The sequence below is a fragment of the Artemia sp. Qi Xiang Cuo genome, chromosome 2 (assembly GCF_049724085.1).
Source record: "Artemia sp. Qi Xiang Cuo chromosome 2, ASM4972408v1, whole genome shotgun sequence".
NCBI classification, from domain to species: domain Eukaryota; kingdom Metazoa; phylum Arthropoda; class Branchiopoda; order Anostraca; family Artemiidae; genus Artemia; species Artemia sp. Qi Xiang Cuo.
Window position 1 is genome coordinate 27,608,629 of NC_142795.1, and position 24,452 is coordinate 27,633,080.

Below are 24,452 nucleotides of genomic sequence, written 5' to 3' on the forward strand. Positions count from 1 at the left end.
AGGATTTCTACATGTCAGGACTGTGAGGTCCCATCGGTTACAAAAGGTTTAAAGCCTTTAATCTTTGAGCCAAGGAGACTCTAACATAGAAAAGAAATGGCTTGAGGGTACTCTCTGAAATCTGGGCCTGAAAAATGCCCAGGACTTTTATTTCCGATCGGCTAGCAATCTATAGCCTATCTACGGAGACCCAACTACGATAGCCCATTTACAGAGCTTGGGAGACCCCAATCTATACCAAGCAAAAAAGAAACATAGATCCGAATTTGCTTGAAACCCTTAGTCTAATTTACATAATAGCATACTGGGTAGTTTTGCTTTAATTTCGAACTTAAAATTTTTTAGCATGCTGTCCTTTGATGGTTTACAGCGCTTTCTATAATTTTCGGTAAAAATTTTACCATACTAGTCTGTATAGAAAGTTTTAGAAGAAATTTCCTACTTGCTTACAGATTTATAAAAAATTTTCCAAGAAAAATATATAGGCTATACATAATGAGTTCAGCAGATCTCTTAAATTGGGTCAATGACTCTCTTCATGACATTTTAGGTCTAAGTGATAAAAGTATAACACATTTTTTGATTGGACTGGCCAAGAAGAGCTCTTCTTTATCTGCATTAGAGACACAGCTTGTTAGAACTGGGGCTATTGAAATAAATCCATCTGTTCAGAAATTCCTTGCGGAATTATGGTCAAAGGTAAGAATAAAGTCTTGGGAAAATCAATGGGATTTTAAGAGTATGTTTGGCTATTTCAAGTAGCCTAGACCATGGGGGGATACCACCAGATGGCTAATTTGACAGTTTATATATATATATACAAATCTTTAAATTAGCCAACCAGTATTTTAAGCCTAGGAGTCCAGCTGGACATAAGGAAACATATTAAGAAAACAATTCTTACTCCATAATATGCAAATAATCCTAGTTAGTACATTTTGCAGGGGGGGGCCTTTATCTTTATGTCTTTCCTTGTTTCTCTAATAAATTCATGAATTTCTTAGGACCTATATATTCACAGAATATATACCCCACCCCTAATGTGCAAATATAGGCCTACCTAGAATTGCATCCTCAATCTAAATATAACATTCATTTGCATCACAAATGAACTTTACTCCCATATCAGCCATGTGGTGGATGTCCCCCTATGGTTGATTTTGAATTGAAGTTATCAAGTATTCTGCAGTAGGTTGCATCAAGACATGGATTATTGTAGACTGCAAAAAGCCAAAACAGATACCAATCCAAGTAAAAAACTAACCTGTGTATATCACTCCTTAAGGCGGTCAAATAAACTTTACCCATGCCCCCCATTGCTTGGTAAACTTTTTCCAGTTCATATTATTAACTTAAAAATAAAGTAAACATAGGCCTACCTCTTGATGCCTTTTTTATGCTCTTTCCAAATACAATAGCCTAATCATTTTTGCCAGAAATAAATTTTACACCTTCCCCTATATATACCAATTCAGGTTATATATTTGCACATTGGGGGGGAGGAGGTGGTGTAAAGTTAAAACTTACCTCTCATTTACATCAGAAATGAAATTTACCCTCCCCCCTAATGTGCAAATATATAGCCTGCCCTGGATTGGTATATATAAGGGTGGGGGTAAAATTTAGTTTGGACAAAAAGATTATTATATTTAGAAAGAGCATAAAAAAATGCATCAAGTGATGTGTTTACTTTATTCATAAGTCAATAATATGAACTGTGAACAATTTACCCATTGGTTAAATATGTACCCCAAATCATATATAGGTCTAGCATATGCAATAAACTTTCAATTGGTGACCCTTTTCTTCAGATTGATTTAGGCCTAACAGCTAACAAACAAGAGTTGACACAGGGATAATTTGTAAGGCTACTAGTGTACAATTGGTTCTCCTCTGTAGTCCTGAGTTGAGCCTAATCTTAGACACAAAATTTAAGCTTAAACTTAGAAAATACCATCCAATTTCAAACATGAATCTGAATATTTGTGCTTAAATAGGCTAGCCTTGGATGTACTTTTTGTAGGATGAAGACTAACTATTGTTCAAGTTTCAGTAATAAAAATTAAAGTATGTCTAAGTTGTATCTCCTAAGAGTTTAGACTATGTCTTAACCATCAGCCAATTGCAACTATCTAAAACTGCCTAAATCAAATCCAAGATTAGGAATGCTCTACTTTTGCTTATAAATGACACATTTAATCAAAATATTTGTCCAAGATTAACCTAGGCACTGTCTGAATCCTGTGGCATTACCTTTTCTGGTCTCTACTATTACTAACAATGAACTGCAGCACCAAGTTCCTCCTCCATCCCAATCTATTCAATATTCCCTTGTTACACCCTCTGGTAAATTTCTAGGTGGCACTATAATTTAGCTAAGATGAAAGTGAAAATGTCATTTGATGCCTTTTTTATGCTCTTTTGTAATTCAATAATGGCTTCTGGGGCTAGTCACATCTTGAGCCCTTAAAGGGGTCCCAGAGGTATTTCATTTTTGTAACCAAACAAAAGAAGTTATCAACACTAGTTAAGTTATTGAAAAGTGGTTAAAAAAATATCAGTGGTTTATAAATAAGGTGTACAAGAGTAATATATTCCAAAAATACTTATTTATAACAATTCAAACCTCATTTACTAGGCAACTCAAATATAAACCATTTTCCTACTGTTACTGTCAAGTTTTTCAAATGCCATTGACAAAAATAGTGCTGAATTTTGAGATTCAAAACTTTGCTGTTGACAATTCATGGTATATATTTGGACATTAGGGGGGTGGGAGTAAGTAAATTTCATGGTAACTTTGCAGTGGGCCATATAATTTAGCTAGAATGAAAGTGAAAACATCATTTGATGCTTTTTTATGCTCTTTCATAATTCATATAAAATACCTCTAATGGCCCTTTAATGGCCCAAGATGCAGTTAGCCCCAAAAGCAATTATTGAATTATGAAGGAGCATAAAAAAAGGCATCAAATGACATTTCCACTTTCATCTTAGCTAAATTATAGTGCCACCTAGAAATTTACCCACCTTCCCAGGAAGTTTCCATTTCCTTTGAATCTTTCTAGATAAATGAGCTTGAAGATAGAATGCAGCAAAAGGGTTTGGAGCAGCAGCATACACAATGTTCACAAAGAGACTAGACACAGAGTAAAAATACTTTTTACAAAAGATGGTTCAAGATAAGGATTTTTGGCTCTGTAGGCAAAAAGGGATCAGAGGTGAAGTGTATACATTAATATTTACAAGGGATCAAAGGGATTACATACAGCTCACCAACAGAAATCAGAGACTAAGTCTTGCAGACTTACACTGAAGGGAGAGAGCTGGAGACAAAGAGTAAGCATTAATAACCAGATATGGCTGGATATTTTCCATATAGACAGCTTGGGTCTTCAACCCTGTTTCAAGAACAATGTATATAACTTTGTCTCTAATCTGCTTTTGTTCACAGAGCAAACCACCTTGCCTTTTCCACCTTTTGTAAAAGGAGATTTTGCTCTGTTTCTAATCTTCTTTGGTAAGCATTGATTCTGCTCCTTCTCCAAGCCATGATGTTGCAACCTCAAATGCTCTGTTATGTTTTATCATATATATGACATATTCATAGTCAAACAGTTCATTGTAAGTAAGGACTCATGCAGCTCAATAGTAACCAAAACCCTAAAAAACAGATTTTTGCTATCAATAAATATATAAAAAAATTGGCTTATTATGCTGATTTCAAATGCATTAGACTCATTAAGCTAAATTAAGCTTATCTAAGACTCATTAAGCTATTCAGGTATTAGATGACTGGGATGCAATTATTATGGTAGCAAATATTGTTTTTGAAAAGACTGTTGAATTGTATTTGTGTTTTGTAGTCATTGTACCAAAAAAGAAACTTGTACACCAAATTACCTTGTTTCTCATTGTTTTAGGTGAAAACAGTATCATTAAAATAATTTGTTACAACTTCTTAAATTCTTCAAATGTCAGTAGCCTTAAGAGAAGGAGGTGGCAGAGGTAGGTGCTTCAAGAGAGCTTTCCTGCTCAAAGTTTACTATCTGTGCACATTCCTGAAAGTCTTGTTAAGGAAGGCTATGTAAGATACTCAGATGCTATCTAAGATAGAAACAAGCATACTATCTACTTTTTACTTTTTCATTAAAGTAAATCTTAATATACCACATTAACCACTTAATCTTTAATAATTAACATAGATCCCATCATAGGTCAGAGAAGATCATCACTTTTCTAGCATAATCACAAATTTAACTAGGCAACCAGCAAAATAGACAAAGCAAACCAGCAAAATTATGCATTCCATAACTCTCCAACCAAAACTTTTAATCATTTGAATTTAGAATTAATTCCAGGTTTTTATCAAAGTCCAGATTTTTGTTTATTATGTTTGGAGGCAAAATTGGAATAGTAGCATTTTAAACATATTTGCCTAAATAATCCATAAATGATGGATGATCTCAACCAGCTCTTTTTATTCAATGTTTTATGATCTTAGTAACTACTAAGTAACTACTGCAATATATAAATTTAAAATCAAACACATCAACATGGTAAATATTTTTTCATAAATGTAGGTTGATTTCTACCAAAGCTCATATTTGAAAATTTTTGAAGTTTCTAATTAAAAACATGAGGATGTGTTTGTGTGTGTGTGGGGGGGGGAATATCAGTGTAGTAAAATGTGTAAGAAGGTAATATATAGGATTCTGGGAAAAAAAAGATCATTTTCAGGTTAATGCATTTTCATTAACCTGAAAAACGTTTTCATTAACCACTTTTAGAGGTTCAAAGAAAATCATATTGAGAACCAAAGTAACTTATGCCAGTACATGCAAATGGGGCTTTTTACCTTGAAAGTATAGTTGTTTTGTTTTAGTCTGCAAATTATAACAATTGAAGGTATGTATTATCTTAAATTGCAATGACCAACAAGATAAGGTGGTGTTAAACCTCATATACTCTTTCTGGGGGGTTTGAACTTCATCAGGGTTAGGCAACACCTCAAGATAGCTTTCATTTTACCTTTGCCAGTCCCAATCAATGCCCTTCTTGAATGATTCAACAGTCTTGGATTGAAAATTGGCATCTAAGAGACTATTCCATGATACCACAGAGCAAACAGTAAAGAAGTTCTAATGCCATTAAAGTTATAAATTGAAATATGTTAAGTCTGCATGTAGGGTCATCTATTGTGGAAAATCGCCTGAATTCCATTTCATTTCCTCAACTCTTGGAGACTTGTTCCACATATTTTTAAAATTCAAAGTGGAAGCTGTGATCCATAAAATAATGGTCCAAGGGGGCTCTTATGCACAGAAAAAACAAACTCTGCCCATTTAACTTAGACTTGTAATACTTTTGCTTGTCTCAGTTACTTTATTTTGAATGTTTTTAATCATTCAGACCAAAAGACTAAACAGTCTGGGATTCTCACAAATATAAACTCTAATTTCGTCTCTACAATCAGTTTGAAAATGAAATTCACAAGTTTAATGGTCAGGTAATCCTCTAGGAAGAGAACAAAACTAATTTTGGTTTTAGTTATTCATGATGCCTGAAAAATGACCCAACATCTTTTTTTCCCCCTGATAGGCTTGTAACTTTTGGGGGTTAAGTAGATGGCAGTAAAAAAAAAATTGAAGATTGGTCTTATTCATATGTGACACCTGAAACTGGGCTAACCAATTGTGTTTTCTCTGATTGGCTTAGACTTGAAGGGTGTGTAGACAAAGACAAGGGGACCTCAAATGAAAACACAAATTGTTGGGAAAGATTGTTGTATTACCCAAATTGGTTTTTCCTTTGCCTTGCAACTTTTGGGCCAAATGAACTTTAGAAAAAGAAACATCTTAAAAAAGGGGTTTGTTTTGACTCTTGAAACCCTAAAAGGGGCTAAACGTCGTTTTGCTCTGATTAACATGAAACTTTCATAGTAAGTAGCCTGTTACAAGAGGCCCTAAAAAGGATAATAGATTTTGGAAAAAATGGGGTGATATTGATTCTTAGTGCAGAAAATTCAGTTTGTTTTTTGCTAATCTGCTTTAAAATTTCAGGCCTCATAAACTCGTCAGATACAATTTCAGGACAAAGGGAAACTTGCACAAGACAAAAAAGGAAAAAAACAAAAAAACTAAGGGGACAATTACAGTTGCCTTGATTTGGGATATTGTTTTTGTAAAGACAATAAAACATAATTCTTCTTATTAGATGCCATTGGTATGCATTCACTTGAACAAACAAATAGTCACACAGAAAATAATGCAAAGAGATTGCTTTAATATAATGGTTGATCAGGATAAGGTGCATATTCAAGGGCGTTTAGAGGATAGATCCTGGATGGCTTCAGCTCTATCAAAGACCAAAAAGTGTATGGATTTTCCATTTATGTGAATAATAATCATCCTCCTCACCTACCCAGAACTGTATAGCAAAATCATTATTTAAAAAAATTGCCAAAACTACTACTGATAAAAATTATGAATGAATATTCAAATATTGTCCAAAATTTAAAACGCAACCCATCATTTAATTTTTATGAGGAATAAAACTTGAAAAACTTCGCAGGTATTAACAAATAATAAAGCTATCTCAGTTATAAACAAACATAATTTAAATTTTACAAAATATTTTCTTATAAGAAGTTTTTTCTTAAGAAGTGTTTTTTGTTGATTCTGAAAAAGATCTTGGTATTATTGTTGACTTGTAGTTAGAATTTCATGAGGACTCTCAGAAGATGATTTCCAAAGCATCCTGGCTCACTTGGCTGATTAGACCAACTCTCAAGCACTTGTACAACAAAAGTTTTGTAAAACTATGTAAGGGGATTGAAGACCTACAATAGAGCATGAGGACATGGTTAGGGTATCCTTTTGTAAATAAGACTCAACAGTGCTGGAATTAGTTCTAAAAACTCGCCACCAAAACTCCTCGCTTGTCTGGAAGACTTGAGCCATGATGAATGACTATCCAAACTGAACATATCAACCATGAAATACAGACAAAAAAGAGGAGACCAGGCATGATTGCACAAAGTAAAACGTACCCTGGAGAAGCTGTCTTTCCAAAAACATTTCCACCCTACAAAAGTGAATAGCACAAGAGAACACCAAGAAAACATATTTTAACTTTTAGCAATAAATAGATCAAGGCATTGAGGTGGTTCAAGCTGTTGATGACTAGAACTCAATCCCAGAGGCAGTTGTGAAATGGGAACCTTAAGTAGTTTCCTAAATGGTCTGGAGTGATTTAGCAGAAAGTTTTTTTAAAATGTGGCTCTTACACTTGACTTTATTAAAAATGACATGAGCTAACTGATAGCATCTGGAGGGTGCTGAAACAGCGATGTTAACCTGATGATGCCAAGGATCCTTTAAGTAAGTCGTTCAACAACAACAAAAAATGATCAAAAAGGTGAAAATCGAACATCATATTCACTCCTCAAGGCTCTCTGAGTAGGAATGAATGGACAGAGAATGAATAAAGTAAACCTAAAATAATAAGAAATTAAAATAAATAACCTTAAGTAGTTTCCTAAATGGTCTGGAGTGATTTAGCAGAAAGATTTTTAAATGTGGCTCTTACACTTCACTTTATTAAAAATGACATGAGCTAGCTGATAGCATCTGGAGGGTGCTGAAACAGCGATGTTTACCTGATGATGCCAAGGTTCCTTTAACTAAGTCATTCAACAGCAACAAAAATGACCAAAAAGGAGAAAATCCAACATCATATTCCCTCCTCAAGGTTCTGAGGCTAGGAATGAATGGACAGAGAATTAATAAAGTAAACCTAAAATAATAAGAAATTAAAATAAATAATCAAGTCAAACCTTTGAAAGGCCATAGTATCATTTGCATGTTACAGAAACAATATATTTGAAAAATTTTTTTTAAGTTTACTTGTCAGAGTTCAGAAGGCTCACATGCAAATTGTCAATTAATTGTCAAAACATTATTGTCTTCCTGTCCCTCAGCTGACAATAAACAACAACATCTGCTGCAGAATACCCCTGAAATTTGTTGATCAGAGGCAATACCTATAGTAAAGGCCATGCAGCTCCAATATTTTATTATAATTATGTTTTTTTCCAGAGGCACTTCATATGTAAGGGGTTGTTGCATAAACTTCAAAGGGGGCTTATTCTATTGGAAATCGAGAGTTCTAGTGCCCTTTTTAAGAGTCAAAAGTGATCGGAGGGCAACTAGCCCCCCCCCCTCCATGCCCTTCTTTTCCCAAATGCATCCAATAAAAATTTTGAGATAGCGATTTTGTTAAAAATAGTTCAAAGGTCAAATAATAAAAACTCTGGTGTCAACACAAGCCCCCAGGGCCCAGGGGCAGGCGTTGTAAGTTATGTCCTAGGGGCATATATGGTTTTTATAGAAGGAATGCTTGTATAAACTTCAGAGAGGGCTCATTTGATTTGAAATTTAAAGTTCTAGTTCACTGTTTAAGAGTCAAAAGAGATCGGAGGATAACCAGTCCCCCTGCCTCATGCCTCTTTTTTTCCCAAATGCATCCAATTATAATTTTTAGATAGACATTATGTTAAAAACAGTTCAAATGTCATATAAAAAAAACTCCAGTGTTAACACAACCCCCCAGGGACCAGGGGCATGTGTTGTAAGTTATGCCCTGGGGGTATATATGGTTCTTATTGAAGGGATGCTTATATAAACTGCAAAGAGGGCTCATTTGATGGGATATTGAAAGTTCTAGTTCCGTTTTAAGAGTAAAAAGAGGTCAGAGGGCAACTAGCCCTCCCCACACCCTTTTTTCCTAAAACCCATCTGATAAGAACTTTGGGATAGTGATTTTTTAAAAAATAGTTCAAAGATCATATAACAAAAACTCTGGGGTCAACACAACCCCCCAGGGCCCAAGGACAGGCATTGTAAGTTTTGCCCTGAAGGCATATATGGTTCTTATGGAAGGGATGCTCGTAAAAACTTCAGAGAGGGCTCGTTTGATTGGAAATTGAAAGTTCTAGTTAAGTTTTTGAGAGTCAAAAGAGATTGTTGGGCAATTAGCTCCTTAGCCCCCCCCCCCTCCATGCCCTTTTTTCCCCAAATACATCCAATACAAATTTTGAGATATCCATTTTGTTAAAGATATTTCAAAAGTCGGATAACAAAAACTCAGGTGTCAACACCCCCCAGGGCCCAGGGCAGGTGTTGCAAGTTATGCCCTGGGGGCATATATGGTTTTGATGAAAAGTATGCTTGTATAAACTTCAGAGAGGGCTCAAACTTCAGAAGTTTGAGTTCACTTTTTAAGAGTCAAAAGAGATCCTAGGGCAACTAGCCCTCCCACGCCTTTTTTTCCAAACCCATCCAATGGAAAATTTGAAACAGCCATTTTGTTTAAAAAAAAACTGGATAAGAAAAACTTTAGTGTCAATACAACCCCCCAGGGCAGACGTTGTAAGTAATGCTCTGGGGGTATATATGGTTCATATGGAAGGAATGCTCCTATAAACTTCGGAGAGGGCTCATTTGATTGGAAATTGAAAGCTCTTGTTCACTTTTTAAGAGTCAACCGAGATTGGAGGGCAACTAGCCCCCCCTCCATGCCCTATTTTCCTCAAACCTATCCGATAAGATATTTAAAAGAGCCATTTTTTCAAAATAGTTCAAAGATCATATAACAAAACTCCAGGGTCGACACAATCCTTCAGGGCCCGGGGTAGGCATTGTAAGTTATGCCTGGGGGGCATATATAGCTGCTATGGAAGTGATGGTTGTATAATTTTCAGAGAGGGCTCATTTGATTGGAGATTGAAAGTTCTAGTTCAGTGTTTAAGAGTCAAATGAGATTAGAGGGCAACTATCCCCACCCCATGCTCATTTTTCCCCAAACCCCTCCAATACAAATTTTAAGATAGCCATTTTTTAAAATAGTTCAAAGGTCAGATAGAAAACTCTGGTGTCAACACAACCCCCAGGGCCCGAGGGCAGGCATTGTGAGTTATGTCCTGGGGCCTTATATGGTTCTTATGAAAGGGATGCTCCTATAAACTTCATAGAGGGCTCATTTGATTGGAAATTAAAATTTCTAGTTCACTATCTCAGATGAAAAGATATTGGAAGGCAACTAGTCCCTCCCCCTTTACTCCTTTTTCTTTCCCAAATCCATCTGATAAAAATTTTGAGGTGACCATTTTGTTAAAAATAGTTCAAACATCAGCTATTAAAACTCCGGGGTCGACACAACTCCCCAGGGCCCGTGGACAGGCGTTGTAAGTTATGCCCTGGGGGCATATATGGTTCTTATAGAAGGGATGCTCGTATAAACTTAAGAGGGGGCTCATTTGATTGAAAACGGAAAGTTCTAGTTCACTTTTTAAACAGTCTAAGAGATCAAAGTGCAATTAGCCCCCACCCCCTCCACCCTCTTTACCCAAAACTCATCCAATGAATATTTTGAGATAACCATTTTGTTAAAAATAGTTCAAATGTCAGATAATAAAAACTCCAAGGTTGACACAAACCCATTGTTTACTTTGATACCAGTTTTGATACTTTGATGAACATTTGATTTTGAAAAAAAAAGTTTGATTTTGAAATAAGGAATTTTTTAAAAACCTTTAATTTTTTCAATTAAAAACGAACAAAAATTAATTAAAAAAAAACGAAAAAGAAGTTTTTCAAAGAAAAGTAAAGGCTATTTTAAACTTAAGATCAGCAGATGCAAATACCTGTTAAAATCCAAACTCAAAATGACCATAAATTACTATTAAAGAATAAATGAAACCCAAAACGACCAGAAATTATTATTAAAGAATAAATGAAACCCAAAACGAACGAAAATTAAATAAACAGTCATAGCAAAAAAAACATACAACAAGTAATAATATAAATGAATAAATAGATATTAAAGCGAATAATGCATAAATCGAATATGCAAATCAAGCTTAAAATGAAAAAAAAATATTTTACTATTGAAGTATAAATGAAACTCAAAACAAACAGAAATTACATAAACAATCAATGCAAACACACATGTAATAGATGTTAATGTAAATGAATAAATAAATCTTAAACCGAGTGAAACTTAAATTGAATATGCAAATCAAGCTTGAAACAAACAAAAATAGCTACAAACTAAAGTGTGGGTATCGCCTCCTTCTCTCACTGTAAAAGTCTAAAACCTACTGCGTCATTGGCGCTTTACTGAAAACTATATGTGTCTTGAACAGTTTGTAAAGTATAAACAAAATCAAATTGAATGTTTGATATATAATGATATTAATTGTTGAAAGATCTATCAGTTCAAGATTTTATTTCATTGTAATTTATTTTCATTTTCAATGCTGTAAGAACTGGAAAAGAAATATTTGTAATATAATTCGTTTTCAGTGAAGGGCCAATGACGCAATAGGCTTTTGGTTTTTACAGTTAAGGAAGGGGGCGGTATTCAAACTCTTGTTTGTAGTGAAACTATATTCGTCTTGAACAAATTTAGAAAGTACTAATAAATTAAACTGGATATTTGATGTATAATGATATTAATTGCTGAAAGCTCATCACTTCAAAATCTTCTGTAATTTTAAAGCTTATTTTCAATATTAAGTACAAAAGAGAATATTTGTAATAAAATTCGTTTCCAGTAAAGTGCCAATGATGCAGTAGGGTTTTAGACTTTTACAGTGAGAGAAGGAGGGGATACCCAAACTCTTGTTTGTAGTGATTTTGTTTGTTTCAAGCTTGATTTGCATATTCAGTTTAAGTTTCACTCATTTTAATATTTATTTATTCATTTACTTTAATATCTATTGTATGTTTGTTTGTGGTGATTGTTTATTTAATTTCTGTTCATTTTGTGTTTCATTTATACTTCAATAACAAAATAATTTTTTTTTCGTTTTAAGCTTGATTTGCATATTCAATTTAAGCATTACTCACTTTAATATCTATTTATTCATTTATATTATTACTTGTTGTATTTTTTTTTTTTTTTTTGCTATGATTGTTTATTTAATTTCTGTTCGTTTTTGGTTACATTTATTCTTTAATAGCAATTTCTGGTCGTTTTGAGCTTGAATTTTAACAGGTATTTGTATCTGCTGATCTGAAGTTTAAAATGGCCTTTACTTTTCTTTGAAAAACTTTTTTTTTGGAATTTTTTTAAAAATTAATTTAGAAAAAGACCTTGGTGATGTTGCTGATTTGGAGTAAAAATTTCATATGCACATCCAGATGAAAATTTCCAAAATGTTCCAGCTAATAAGGCTGATCAGACGAAGTTTCAAGGACTCTGACAACCAAACTTTTGTGAAACCCTGTAAGGGAATTGTCAGACCTGCATTAGTGTATGGGAACATGATTTGGGGATTCTGTTGGAAATCGGACTCAACTGCACTGGAAAGGTTCCAAAGTTCTACCACTAAACTCCTCCCTGGTCTGAAAGACTTAAGCTATGGAGAACAACTGTCTAAGCTGAACATACTCTTCCCAAGTATAGACAAATGAGAAAAAAAAAACTATATAAAGTTGTACAATGCAAAGCACAGCCAGGAGAAACTGTCATTCTAGAAGTAATATGAGCATTGCAATATGAGTGTCTTAAAACTCTACTGTATATGTAGCATACATGTTCCGCAAATGGTGCATCGAGTTTGCATCATAGTTAATATCAAAATATTTCTTTGATTCTTACCACAGAAACTGTGTATCAAAGTTTTATTGGTTTGTTGTTTACAAATCATGGGCTAATATTCCAAAATAGAAATTAGATATGTACTGTAATAGACAATAATGTTCTGAATTTTTTTTCTATAAATAGTAATGCTGAGAATGTGGTTATTTTTGTTGTTGTTTTTTTATTATTTTTTGCTGTTAATCTGAAAATTTCATGAGTAGAGAACTTGTGCTCATGAGTTATAGATAGTGTTTGAGACGGAATTTAAAGCCTTTGGTATACTAGATTAAGAATGCAATGTGTAATTTGGTAAAATGGGGTTAAATTCAAAGAAACCCTTATCTATCATCTAGAATCACTTGTCTGTAATATTGCTGTAATGGTCAACTAGATATGGCCACTAGGGTAGGAAAAAAAAACAAGTAAATTTGAAATGATGATATAAATGATTATTTTTTTTTATCCAATCTAAAATACTCTTTTGTTGTTGTTGTTATTCGGGGTTTTACGCGTTCGACCAATAGGTCATATGCGTTCGTATCACTTGATTGTTCTGTGCCTTCTGTAATCACTAGCTTGCTTGGGTGTCATCATAGGCAGCGCGCTAGCGCTGCCTAAGTAAAGAACGATGTGGGCACAATGTGTTTTTGGTTTCTCCATATCCGGGCACTTCGTATCGAAGGAGTTGTCGTAGAAACTTCGAAAAGGGCTCATTCGATTGGAAATGGGAGTGGCTATTGCCCTTTTTAATAGTCGAAAGTGATTGGAGGGCAACTAGCCCCCCTCACCCACGCCCATCATTCCCCCAAACACATCCAATCAAAATTTTGAAATAATCATTTTGTTCAGCGTAGTTGATTTCCGGATAGAAAGTATGTTTTTGAAGAGGACACTTCCCCACAACCCTCAGGGCAAGGGTTTTAAGTTATGTCCTGGGGGCATATAAGGTTTTTATAGAAGGTGTTGTCGTAGAAACTTCAAAACAGACTCACTCGATTGGAAATTCAAAGGGATAGTGTTCTTTTTAATAGTCGAAAGTGATTGGAGGGCAACTAGCCCCCCCCCCCTCCCCCCACGCCCATCATTCCCCAAAGCACATTGATTAAAAATTTAGAGATAACTAATTCGTTCAGCAAAGTTGATTTCACGCCATAAAATATGTTTTTGAGGAGGACACTGCCCCACAACCCTCAGGGCAAGGGTTTTAAGTTATGCCCTGGGGGCATATAAGGTTTTTATACAAGGCGTTGTCATAGAAAGTTCAAAACAGGCTCATTCGATTGTAAATTCGAAGGTCTAGTGCCCTTTTTAATAGTCGAAAGTGATTGGAGGGCAACAAGCCCCCCCCCCCACGCCCATAATTCTCCCAAACACATCCAATCAATAATTTGTGATAGCCATTTTATTCAGCATAGTTGATTTCTAGATAGAGAAAATGTTTTTGAGGAGGATACTCCCTCACAACTCTTAGAACGAGGGTTTTAAGTTATGCCCTGGGGGCATATAAGGTTTTTATCGAAGGCGTTGTCGTAGAAACTTCAAAAAGGGCTTATTTGATTAGAAATTGAAATGGCTTGTGCCCTTTTTAATAGTCGAAAGTAATTGGAAGGCAACTAACCCCCCTTCCACGCCCACCATTCCCCCAAACACATCCAGTCAAAATTTTTGAGATAGCAATTTTGTTAAACAGAGTTGAAAGGTCTGGAAACTATACCTTTGAGCTGGACAGTCCTCCCACAGTCTTCAGGGAAAGGGTTATAAGTTATGCCCTGGGGGCATATAAGTTTTATTGAAATCTGTGTCGTAAAAACTTCAAAAAGGGCTCATGCGATTGGAAATTCAAAGGTCTAGTGCCCTTTTTAATAGTCAAAAGTGATTTGAGGCAATCAAGGCCCCCTCTCTCGCCCACGTTTTCCCCAAACAAATCCAATAAAAAATTTTCAATCGCCATTTTATTCAGGATTTTGGATTTCCAGATAGATATTATGTTTTTGAGGAGGACATTCCCCCAGAGCCGTTAGGGCCAGGGTTGTAAGTTATGCCCTGGGGGCCTATATGGCTTTCACTTAAAGTATTGGCTAAGAAACTTAAAAAATGACTCATTCGATTGTAACTTCACATTGTTAATATCCTGTTCAATTGTCGATAGGGACTAGAAGGCAAGAAACCCCCCATCCATGCAAAGCATCTTCCCAAATGAATCCGATCAAAATTAACTGACGGCCATTCTGTTCAGCGAATTTTAATGATCAGGAAATTATACCTTTGAGCAGGACACTCTCCCCGTAGTCTTTAGGGCAAGGGTTATAAGTTATGCCCTGGGGGCATATAAGATTTTTATTGAAATGGGCAACTAACCCCCCTGTCACGCCCACCATTTCCCCAAACACATCCAATCAAAATTTTGAGATATGCTTTTTGTTCAATGTAGTCGAAAGTTCTGGAAATTAGGTCTTTAAGGATAAAAACCCTACCAGAGCTTTCAGTGCAAGGGTTGTAATTTGTGCCCTGGGGGCATATAAGGTTTATATAGAAAGTTGTTGTAGAAATTTTAAAAGGGGCTCATTTGATTGGAAATTGAAATTGCCCTTTTTAATAGTCGAAAGTGATTGGAGAGTAATTAACCCCCCTCTCACGCCCTCCATTTCCCCAAACACATTCAATCAAAGCTTAGAGATAGCCATTCTGTTCAACGTAGTTGAAAGTTCTGGAAATTATGTATTGAAGGATGACAAACCCCCGAGAGTCCCCAGGGTAAAGGTTGTAAGTTATGCCCAGGGGGCATAAAAGATTTTTAATGACAGAGTTGTCGTAAAAACTTCAAAAGGGGCTCATTCAATTGGAAATTGAGAGGGCTAGTGCCCTTTTTAATAGTTGAAAGTGATTGGGCGGTAAATAACCCCTCTCTTACGCCTATTAGTCCCCCTAAGCCCCTCAATCAACATTGTCAGAAAGCTATTCTCTTCAGAGTAATTTAAAGTTCAGTAAATTAGGTCTTTGATGACGGCAACCCCCCCACCCAGCCCTCAAGGTGAGGGGTTTACGCTATCCCCGGGGGGCATATAAGGTTTTTTTTGAAAGGGTTGTCGTAGAAAATTCAAAAGGGCTCATTTAATTGGAAATTGAAAGGGCTGGTGCCTTTTTTAATAGTTGAAAGTGATTGGAGAAAGACTAACGCCCCTCTCACGCCCACCATTTTCCCGGACACTTACAATCAAAATTTTGAGATAGTCATTTTGTGTAACGTAGTTGAAAGTTCTGGAAATTAGGTCTTAGAGGATGACAACCCTCACAGCCCTTAGGGTAAGAGTTGTAATTTATGCCCTTGGGCCATATTAGGTGTTTATAGGGAGTGTTGTCGTAGAAACACGAAAAAGGCTTATTTGATTGCAATTCGAAAGGCCTAGTACCCTTTTTAATAGTCGAAAATAATTGGAAGGCTCAACATTTTTATAGTAAAGATCGATGTGCATATAAGGGATAATTTTTTTGTTGTAGTCGTTGTTTAGATCAGGACAATTTATATCAAAGGAGTTGTTTTAGGAATTTTGAAAAGGGCCCATTCGATTGAAAATAGAAAGGGCTGATGCCCTTTTTAATAGTCGAAAGTGATTGGAGGGAAAATAATCCCCCTCCCACGCCCACCCTTCCATTTGACTTCATGTTTAAAAAACTAAATGTTGCCATTAGATTTAATCAAAATGCCCTGTGTTAATGCTAATTCTCAATAAGGTTTCTCAGCAGTATCCCAAGAATGACTGAGGGTATTATGTTCAAACTTTTGGGGCTGCTTCTGCTCTTAAGATTTAACCAAATCAAAATAGTGTAAGTGTATATAAGCTATCAAAGAAAGTAAACATATTTTTTTGCGAATGGTATCAAGTTTTCCATTTCAGGTCAACTAGAGGAGGTATGAAACTAAATTAAACCCTACCATTTGTGTCCATATTTTTAAGAAGGTGTATGTTGTTAAAGATTGCTGAAAATTTTGCTCGACCGTACAAATAGCAGGACAAACTATAAATTCTTAAAACAAAAAAAAGATTTAAAGTATTATTTTTTTTTTCTCTGAAAAGACTATGGCAACATAAAACGAACAGAAACTAATTAAAAAAAACTTCTTCCACAAAATAAGTTTTTCAAAGAAAATTAAAGAACTCCATTGAACAAAAAATGAGCAAAAATCAAATCAAATAATCTACCAAGCACGAAACTACCACAAATCAGCATCGATAAATAAATGAAACCCAAAACGAGCTGAAATTACAACAAATAACCGAGTCGGACTCAAAACGAGCAGAAATTAACATAAGTTGGGCTCAAAACCCCTATACCTTCCCAAGGCCAGAACATAATTTGCACTTTACTGAAAAAAATACAAATGATTGGGCATTGTCTGTTTAATATATACTGATATTTAGTAATCAAAATGTTAAGATTGTTTGATTTATGAAATTCATTAGAATAAAAACATTTATATTTTTTTCAGTAAAGTGCAAATTATGATCTGGCCTTGGGAAGGCATAGGGGGTTTTGAGCTCAACTTATGTCTTTTTTTTCTCGTTTTCAGTTTGACTTGGTTATATATTGTAATTTCTACTCGTTTTGGGTTTCATTTATTTATCGAAGCTGGTTTGTGGTAGTTTCACGCTTGGTAGATTATTTTATTTTATTTTCGCTCATTTTTTGTTTAATGGAGTTCTTTACTTTTCTTTGAAAAACTTATTTTGTGGAAAAAGTTTTTTAAATTAATTTCAGTCAATATTCACTGAAGCTGATCATGCTTCACTCATCTTGTTATTGATAGGGGGTAATTCACCTGAAGCAACTGCTTGCATTGAAAAACAAGAATCAAAATAATACAACTATGCTTAGTCATACAGCAATTAAAGTATATATACAGCACAATTATAATAAATAATACATTTTTACCTCCAGATTGACATTTTTACCTCCAGATTTACCCGTCACATACCTCCAGATATAGAAATTTAACCTTATAATTTATTAGAGTAGAATATGAGTAGAATATTTTTATTTATAACACGTACATAAATAAATGTCACAAAACAGCGCACATGCCTGGTGGCATACTTTAGCGCTGAAAATATTGCCAACAAAAATACACAGCCATTTTCTAACTAAATTTTACAACAACGAAAAAGAAAATCCTAATGAAAAAAATGCTTAGCATGTCATAAGATATTTCTTCACCAGTCTTAGAAAATGTTGCTTGTTGCTACATTCTCGAACTGATGCAGGAATTGAGTTCCAGATTTTTGGGCCAATGTGACGGATGCTGAATCCCGCTCTCGATGTCGGGTGAATTTCGCACGAAAAGTCTGAACGATGCGTAGTAGGATAATTATGAAATTGAGAATTAGTTGAGAAAATGCCGGAGAAATTTACAGGTAAATTACTATATTGATAATCATGACAAATATTAGAGATAGAAATTAAATCAAGTTGGTCCAAAGAGAAAATTCCTGAAGTCCCATATAGGTGTCTAACTGAAGTTCTGCAATCAACATTAAAAAGAATCCTCATTGCTTTATTCTGAAGTATTTGAAGAGATTTGAAAACAGACGGAAAGGTAGATGCCCAAACCGAAATTAAATGTATAAAATATGGTTGTACAAAAGAATAATAAATATATTTTATAATAGATTTAGTAAAAAAGTTACAAAGACGAGTTAGAATGCCAATATTTCGGGAAATTTTTAACGACAGTGTTTTTACATAATTATGAAACGACAAATTTTCATCTAAAATAATCCCAAGATATTTGAACTGATCTTAATTCAAGACCATTCAAAAAAAGAGAGAAGGTATCTGACACTACTGATCCAGTTCGCGAAAATAACATATACTGGCATTTTTTTTCATTAAGAGCTAGTAAATTCCTTGAATACCAAACAGATACAGTTAGTAACGTACTTCCAAGGTTCTGGAAAAGAACTGATAGGTCCCGGTGAGAAGCAAAAAATACTACATCATCAGCAAACATTATAATTTTACAAAGAGGCAAAACTTCTGGCAAATCATTTATAAAAAGAATAAATAGAATAGGCCCAAGAACAGAGCCCTGAGGCCCTCCGTAATTAATTGGAAAAGTTTCGGAACGGAGATCACGAGATTTATCAACACAATCTAGTCGTCTCCCAGAAAGGTAAGATGAAAAAATTTAACAGCTTGTGTTGAAAACCCATAAGACTTTAGTTTAAAAAGAAGCAACGAATGATTTACGGTGTCAAACGCCTTGACGACATCAAGAAAAATCGCCAACACGTGTTGACCATCATCTAGTGAATCATTAATATTTAGTAAAAGCTCATGAATTGCCAGTTCAGTTGACTTTCCTTTTATAAAACCATATTGAGACGTGTGTAAAATCTTGCTATCAAATAAATATTTTTGTAATTGACTATTTAAAAGTTTTTCCAAGATTTCACTGAAAACCGAAAGTACAGATATGCATCTATAATCTGAAGGGTGAGTTAAACTCCCAGCTTTAGGTAATGCTCTAACATTTGATTTTTTTAAAATCTCAGGAAAAACCCCATGCATAAGTGATAAATTAAAATATGTGCTAGCAAAGGTGAAATGCTTGACGCTATTTGCTTTACGGTTTGAGCCGAAAATCCAAATTCGTCCTTAGAAAAACTCCGTTTAAGCTTCAGAATAACTTTTTCAATCTCATGAGGCTTAATCTCAGAAAAAGAAAACGAATTTTCCGCATGTTGCTCATTAACTGGAACAGAAGGGGAATTCAGTTGCATATTCATAGTCCATGCAAGTCTAGAACCAATATTACTGAAATAATCTACAAAAGCATTTAAAATTTCATTGGGCTTTGTAACATTTTCCCCATTTAAAACAAGGCAATTAACACTAGTATTCTTACGACTATGAGGACGCATCTTTTCATTTATCAATTGCCATGTTTTTCTCATATCCGATTTATACTCCAAAAATTTCTCTATATAATATTTTCTCTTCTCATGTCTTATATTTTATTTTCTCTTATACATATAAACTCTGAATTCTAAAAACGACTCAGGTGTCTGTAATTTTAAATAATTCTTAAATTTTCTATTTTTATGTTTTAACGATGCCAAAATACCTTCAGTAATCCATGGGTCAAATTTCTGCGCAAACTTTCCATGCGAAACTCGTGTTGAAGAATCCCGATCCCGCAGTCGCATCATTTGATCAATAAAATCTGAAAACGCAGAATTTGCGTCATCTGAGCCATAAACCGAACTCCAATCATGGTCACCAATTAACTTTATTAAAAGTTAATAATTTCACCAATCTTTTCCTTATTAAAAGATAAATAAGGATAATAAAAAAGGATAACTCTAAAATAAAATAATATGGAAGGGGGCACCATGGCCTTCAAGATGAAAATTATATGGATCCATCTACCATGTATATTGCTTATTATAGAGGTTAATCTCCAGCACCTGCCATCAATTTTAAACAGGAACCAGAAAAATGCAATTACCTTATCAAACAGCAAATACAATGTTTATACAATTCAATTATAATAAATAATAAATTTAACCTGTCACTTAGATCAAATTAAAAACAAATAAGGCAACTAAAAAAAAAAAAAAAAAAAAAAACATGCAGGAGAAAAAAAAATTATTTAGGGAATGAACCAAACCAGTAGTTTTAAATAAATTACTTGATAAGTTTGTGCTTAGTCAACCATGCCAAACTCAAGGCAAAACAGTGGAGGGATAACTAGTCATTTGTCTGAGAAGGGGCTAACCCAGGTCTCTGTAGCCTAATTATAACACCTTCTGGGCTATATACAGACTCCTTTCCTTTACGTTTCCTTTCTGCTTTGCCAGGGTTGCTGGTAACTGCTGACATTGTGGGAAGGAATGAACCTTCTCTATTTAGGTTTTCAACTGACTTATTTAGGCTACAGACTGCATCTCGAAAATGTTTTGGTGCTAACTTAGAAAGCAGTTCACAAATGGATGTAATAGCCTGAGTTATATCAGTACCCGCTTTGCAACACCTCCAAACACGGCCATGTACCTCATGTTGAGTTCCTCAACTGGAGGCTGATTAGGAGTCTGTGTGTACTATGGGGATGTGTTCTGTATGTTTAGGAAGTCCTTCCTTCAAGACCTCAGCAGCAGTCCTCATGGGGACACTATTGGTGAAAGAGCAAGTTACAATTGCTTTTTTCTCCACGAATACTGGGCACTCCTTAGCATTAGCAGCATGATTACCATTGCACTTAGGGCGCTTGAGTACCTGATCCTCCTTTACTGTTTTAGACTGGGGACATTCATCAAGGCTGTGTTGTCCACTACAAAGTAGACATCTTCTGCCTCTGCGGTAATTTGAAGCCATGTGGCCAAAACCTTGGTAATTAAAACACCGTGCAAGTTCTTAGAACTTCTGCTTTTGTAAGGGCGTCAATTGGGGAAGAGAGAATTTCCCCCCTTAACCTAGAACGCCTGAAAAATACACATTTTTGTTATTTTCATTGACGAATGTTTTTTTTAACTATTTTCATTTAAGTAATTGAAGAAAAAAACCTCGTATTTTTTTTTTAATATGTTTTGCCTTTGTCCCCCTTGCCTACATTTTCGTTTATTGACGCTGCTGCCCTCTTGATTCTTCTTTTAAAACTTGGCAGGAGGTTACTTTATTTTTTTTTTAAATTTGATTCACTTAACAAAAAATTGTGGAACAAAACATACAAAAATGCTTCGTTTTTAAGCTTGAAGAGCTTGTGTAGCAAAAGAAATTTCAGCATAAAACCTACTATAAAACAAATATTTTTCTCAGAATTTTTCATAAATTACTGATGAAATAGCTCAAGCATTATTGTTGCAAGTTTTAGCTCAAATCTTGTATTTCATATGAGAGTATTGTAAAGTTCATAGAAATTTGAGCTGCTTGATTTTTTTTCTACTGAGATAAGACACTTTAATACATCTAATTTCAAAGTAGATTTAAATCTTTAATAAAAAAAAAAAACATCTTAGAAAGCCTAGACCATAGGACTCAAGACCCATATTCCAAAATGGAGCAAAATAATTTTATGATGCGTTGGAATAGATAAACTCTATAATTTGGCACTTGAGCAAAAAAAACCTTAATTTTGTTCCTTAGTGTTATTGATACATTTTGATCAAACTTGCAGCTGCCCCAGAATATCCAAGTTGGTCCAACGCAGGGAGAAATTCTGCGCGCCGAGAGGCAAGAGAAACTGCGCCAAGCTGTTGCCTTACAGCAAAAGAATCAATCCTACCAGCTTCTTCCTGAAGAAGAGGAAAATGGAGAAAAAATAAAATATAGACCACCAAAGTAAGTAAATTATTCTGTAGCATTCTATGAATAATTAATTGTGCACCGTCATGCCCCAAACTAAAGGCTATAGGGAGAGGGGAGAAGTTTGAGTGCTTGGAAAAATACCTTCATCTACAAGAGATCATTTTGCATATGCCCTGAATAACTTCACTTCTCATGACATCTGCATAAATTTTTATTTCAATAGCTCACTTGATTTTAAAGAAAGAGGCTAACAATGCCTTTCTAGGTTTTTTTTTTCTTTTGATTTTTTGAATCTGTGTAATTTCTTTCGAGTTCTTCACTCCAAGTACTCACAGAAAAATGACACTATGTACTGGTAATCATATAATGTACTGGTATATATAATATATATATATATATATATATATATATATATATATATATATATATATATATATATATATATATATATATATATATATATATATATATATATATATATATATATATATATATATATATATATATATATATATATATATATATATAAATAATTTCTTAGATCACACTGCTTTTCCTTTTACGAAAAATTAAGCAAGAAAAACGGGTTTAATCTGGATAAAGCAGTGAATAAATACAACAAAATAAACACTGAATTAAACAAACACCTAATTAAACAAAATACACTCCGAATATTTCGGCCCCACGTCCGGGAGCCTTTCTCAACGGAAAAAAGGGGGAGAAAATGAAACAAAAAGTGTTCTTTTTTTAAACTTAACTTACATTGAAATACAGCATGGTCAACACACGAAAAAAAAGAAAAAGAAAATAAATATAAATAAATAAGTAGGAATCAAAAGTCACATATTAAATAACACTTCCATGCACTGGCGTATAAACAAAATCGAATGTCTATAATGATACACTCGTCTCTTCACAATGTATAAATGGAAATCTATAAAAAGAAAATGAAGAATATATGTATACTTGAACAACACAATAAAGGGCAGCTAGCCCCCGGCCCATAACCCCTAATTAAATATCACAAGTTCATCAACCAATTTATGAATTATAAATAGAACGGATTCTTTTGGTTGCAAGCCTAACTGCAGTTCGTTTACTTTTCCCGTTTACTTCTTCGTTTACCTTTGTTCGCAAGGTCATCATTTGTTTCAGAACAATTATTAAAATCAGTTCTGGTTGAATATTTTACCTGCTTTTTAATCAAACTATTATAAATTAAATTTATCGTAAATTCCCCTTCATCTCTATTGATACTAATATCCCCACAGATTATCTTTTTTATTTCTATAATTTATATAAATATTTGGAGTGTGTTTGTTTAATTAAGCGTTTATTTTGTTGTATTTATTCACTGCTTTATCAAAATTAAAACCTGTTTTTCTTGCTTTATGTTTCGTATATATATATATATATATATATATATATATATATATATATATATATATATATATATATATATATATATATATATATATATATATATATATATATATATATATATATATATATATATATATATATATATATATATATATATATATATATATATATAAAAAAAAAAAAAAAAAAAAAAAAAAAATATATATATATATATATATATATATATATATATATATATATATATATATATATATATATATATATATATATATATATATATATATATATATATATAATCTACAACCAAAGCTATGCAACCAAATCTTGAATTTTGTCCTTTTTAATTCTCAGTAATAAACTGTGTTAGGTCTTGAAAACACTCTTTTCCTAATTGTTGCTTTCCCAACAGAAAAGTTATCCCTCCAGAATGACCATGGCTTTTGGACTGGGACTTTGGCCTTTGGATCAGGTGAATGGGACAATTCTTTTATTTTCATTATTTAGTAAAAATATTGTATCCTGTCCCACAATCCTGTGTCTCAGTCTCTGATATTTGACAGTCATGAATCCCTTTCCTCAGTTGATGCAATACAGCTGGTAAAGATAATCACATCAACTGCACTTTTTGCACAAACTACAGTCGTTGGACAAAACTCTGATTTTCACATTCAGCTTCACTGCAGCAATGCAATTTTCAACTGAATGGAAAAAAACCGAGTTATCTCAGTTTCAGTGTGTGATATCTCACAGTTCCTTGTAACTGCACATTCACTGAGTCTTCCTCCAAGCAATATTATGTCTGAATCCTATATTTTAAGGATTTCTCCATTCAACAGCATATTCATGGATGGTGAACAACCACTGTCTTCAATTATAGATAGGACCGAATATAACAATGTTGGTAACATAAGATCTGTGTGGATTAGGACCACCCCTCAAACTCCCAAGGGAGGATAAACAGCAGATCCTTCTAGTGCCGCATTGTCATTTTACTTTAGACTATTTCCAAAAGCGGGATCAAGAAAGTCTAGAGCTGGAGGTAGAGCCGTTAGGCCCTGCTATTTGTTCCCGGTCATGCCCAAGAAAAAGAAAATTAAGGAGAACAATGATGAATAGAT

At 34.1% G+C, this 24,452-nt stretch overlaps 1 protein-coding gene across 1 annotated transcript in view; it reads left to right on the plus strand.

Moving 5' to 3' along the window:
• The first annotated feature begins 448 nt into the window (after window positions 1–448).
• The window catches only part of l(2)37Cb (DEAH-box helicase 16 lethal (2) 37Cb), a 105,421-nt gene continuing 81,417 nt past the window's right edge, over window positions 449–24,452 (plus strand). Inside the window, exons 1-2 of the mRNA XM_089100057.1 lie at window positions 449–699; window positions 21,821–21,984. Coding sequence (XP_088956183.1) covers window positions 496–699; window positions 21,821–21,984 — 368 coding nt within the window. The 5' untranslated portion in view covers window positions 449–495. The remainder of the gene's footprint in view (window positions 700–21,820; window positions 21,985–24,452) is intronic.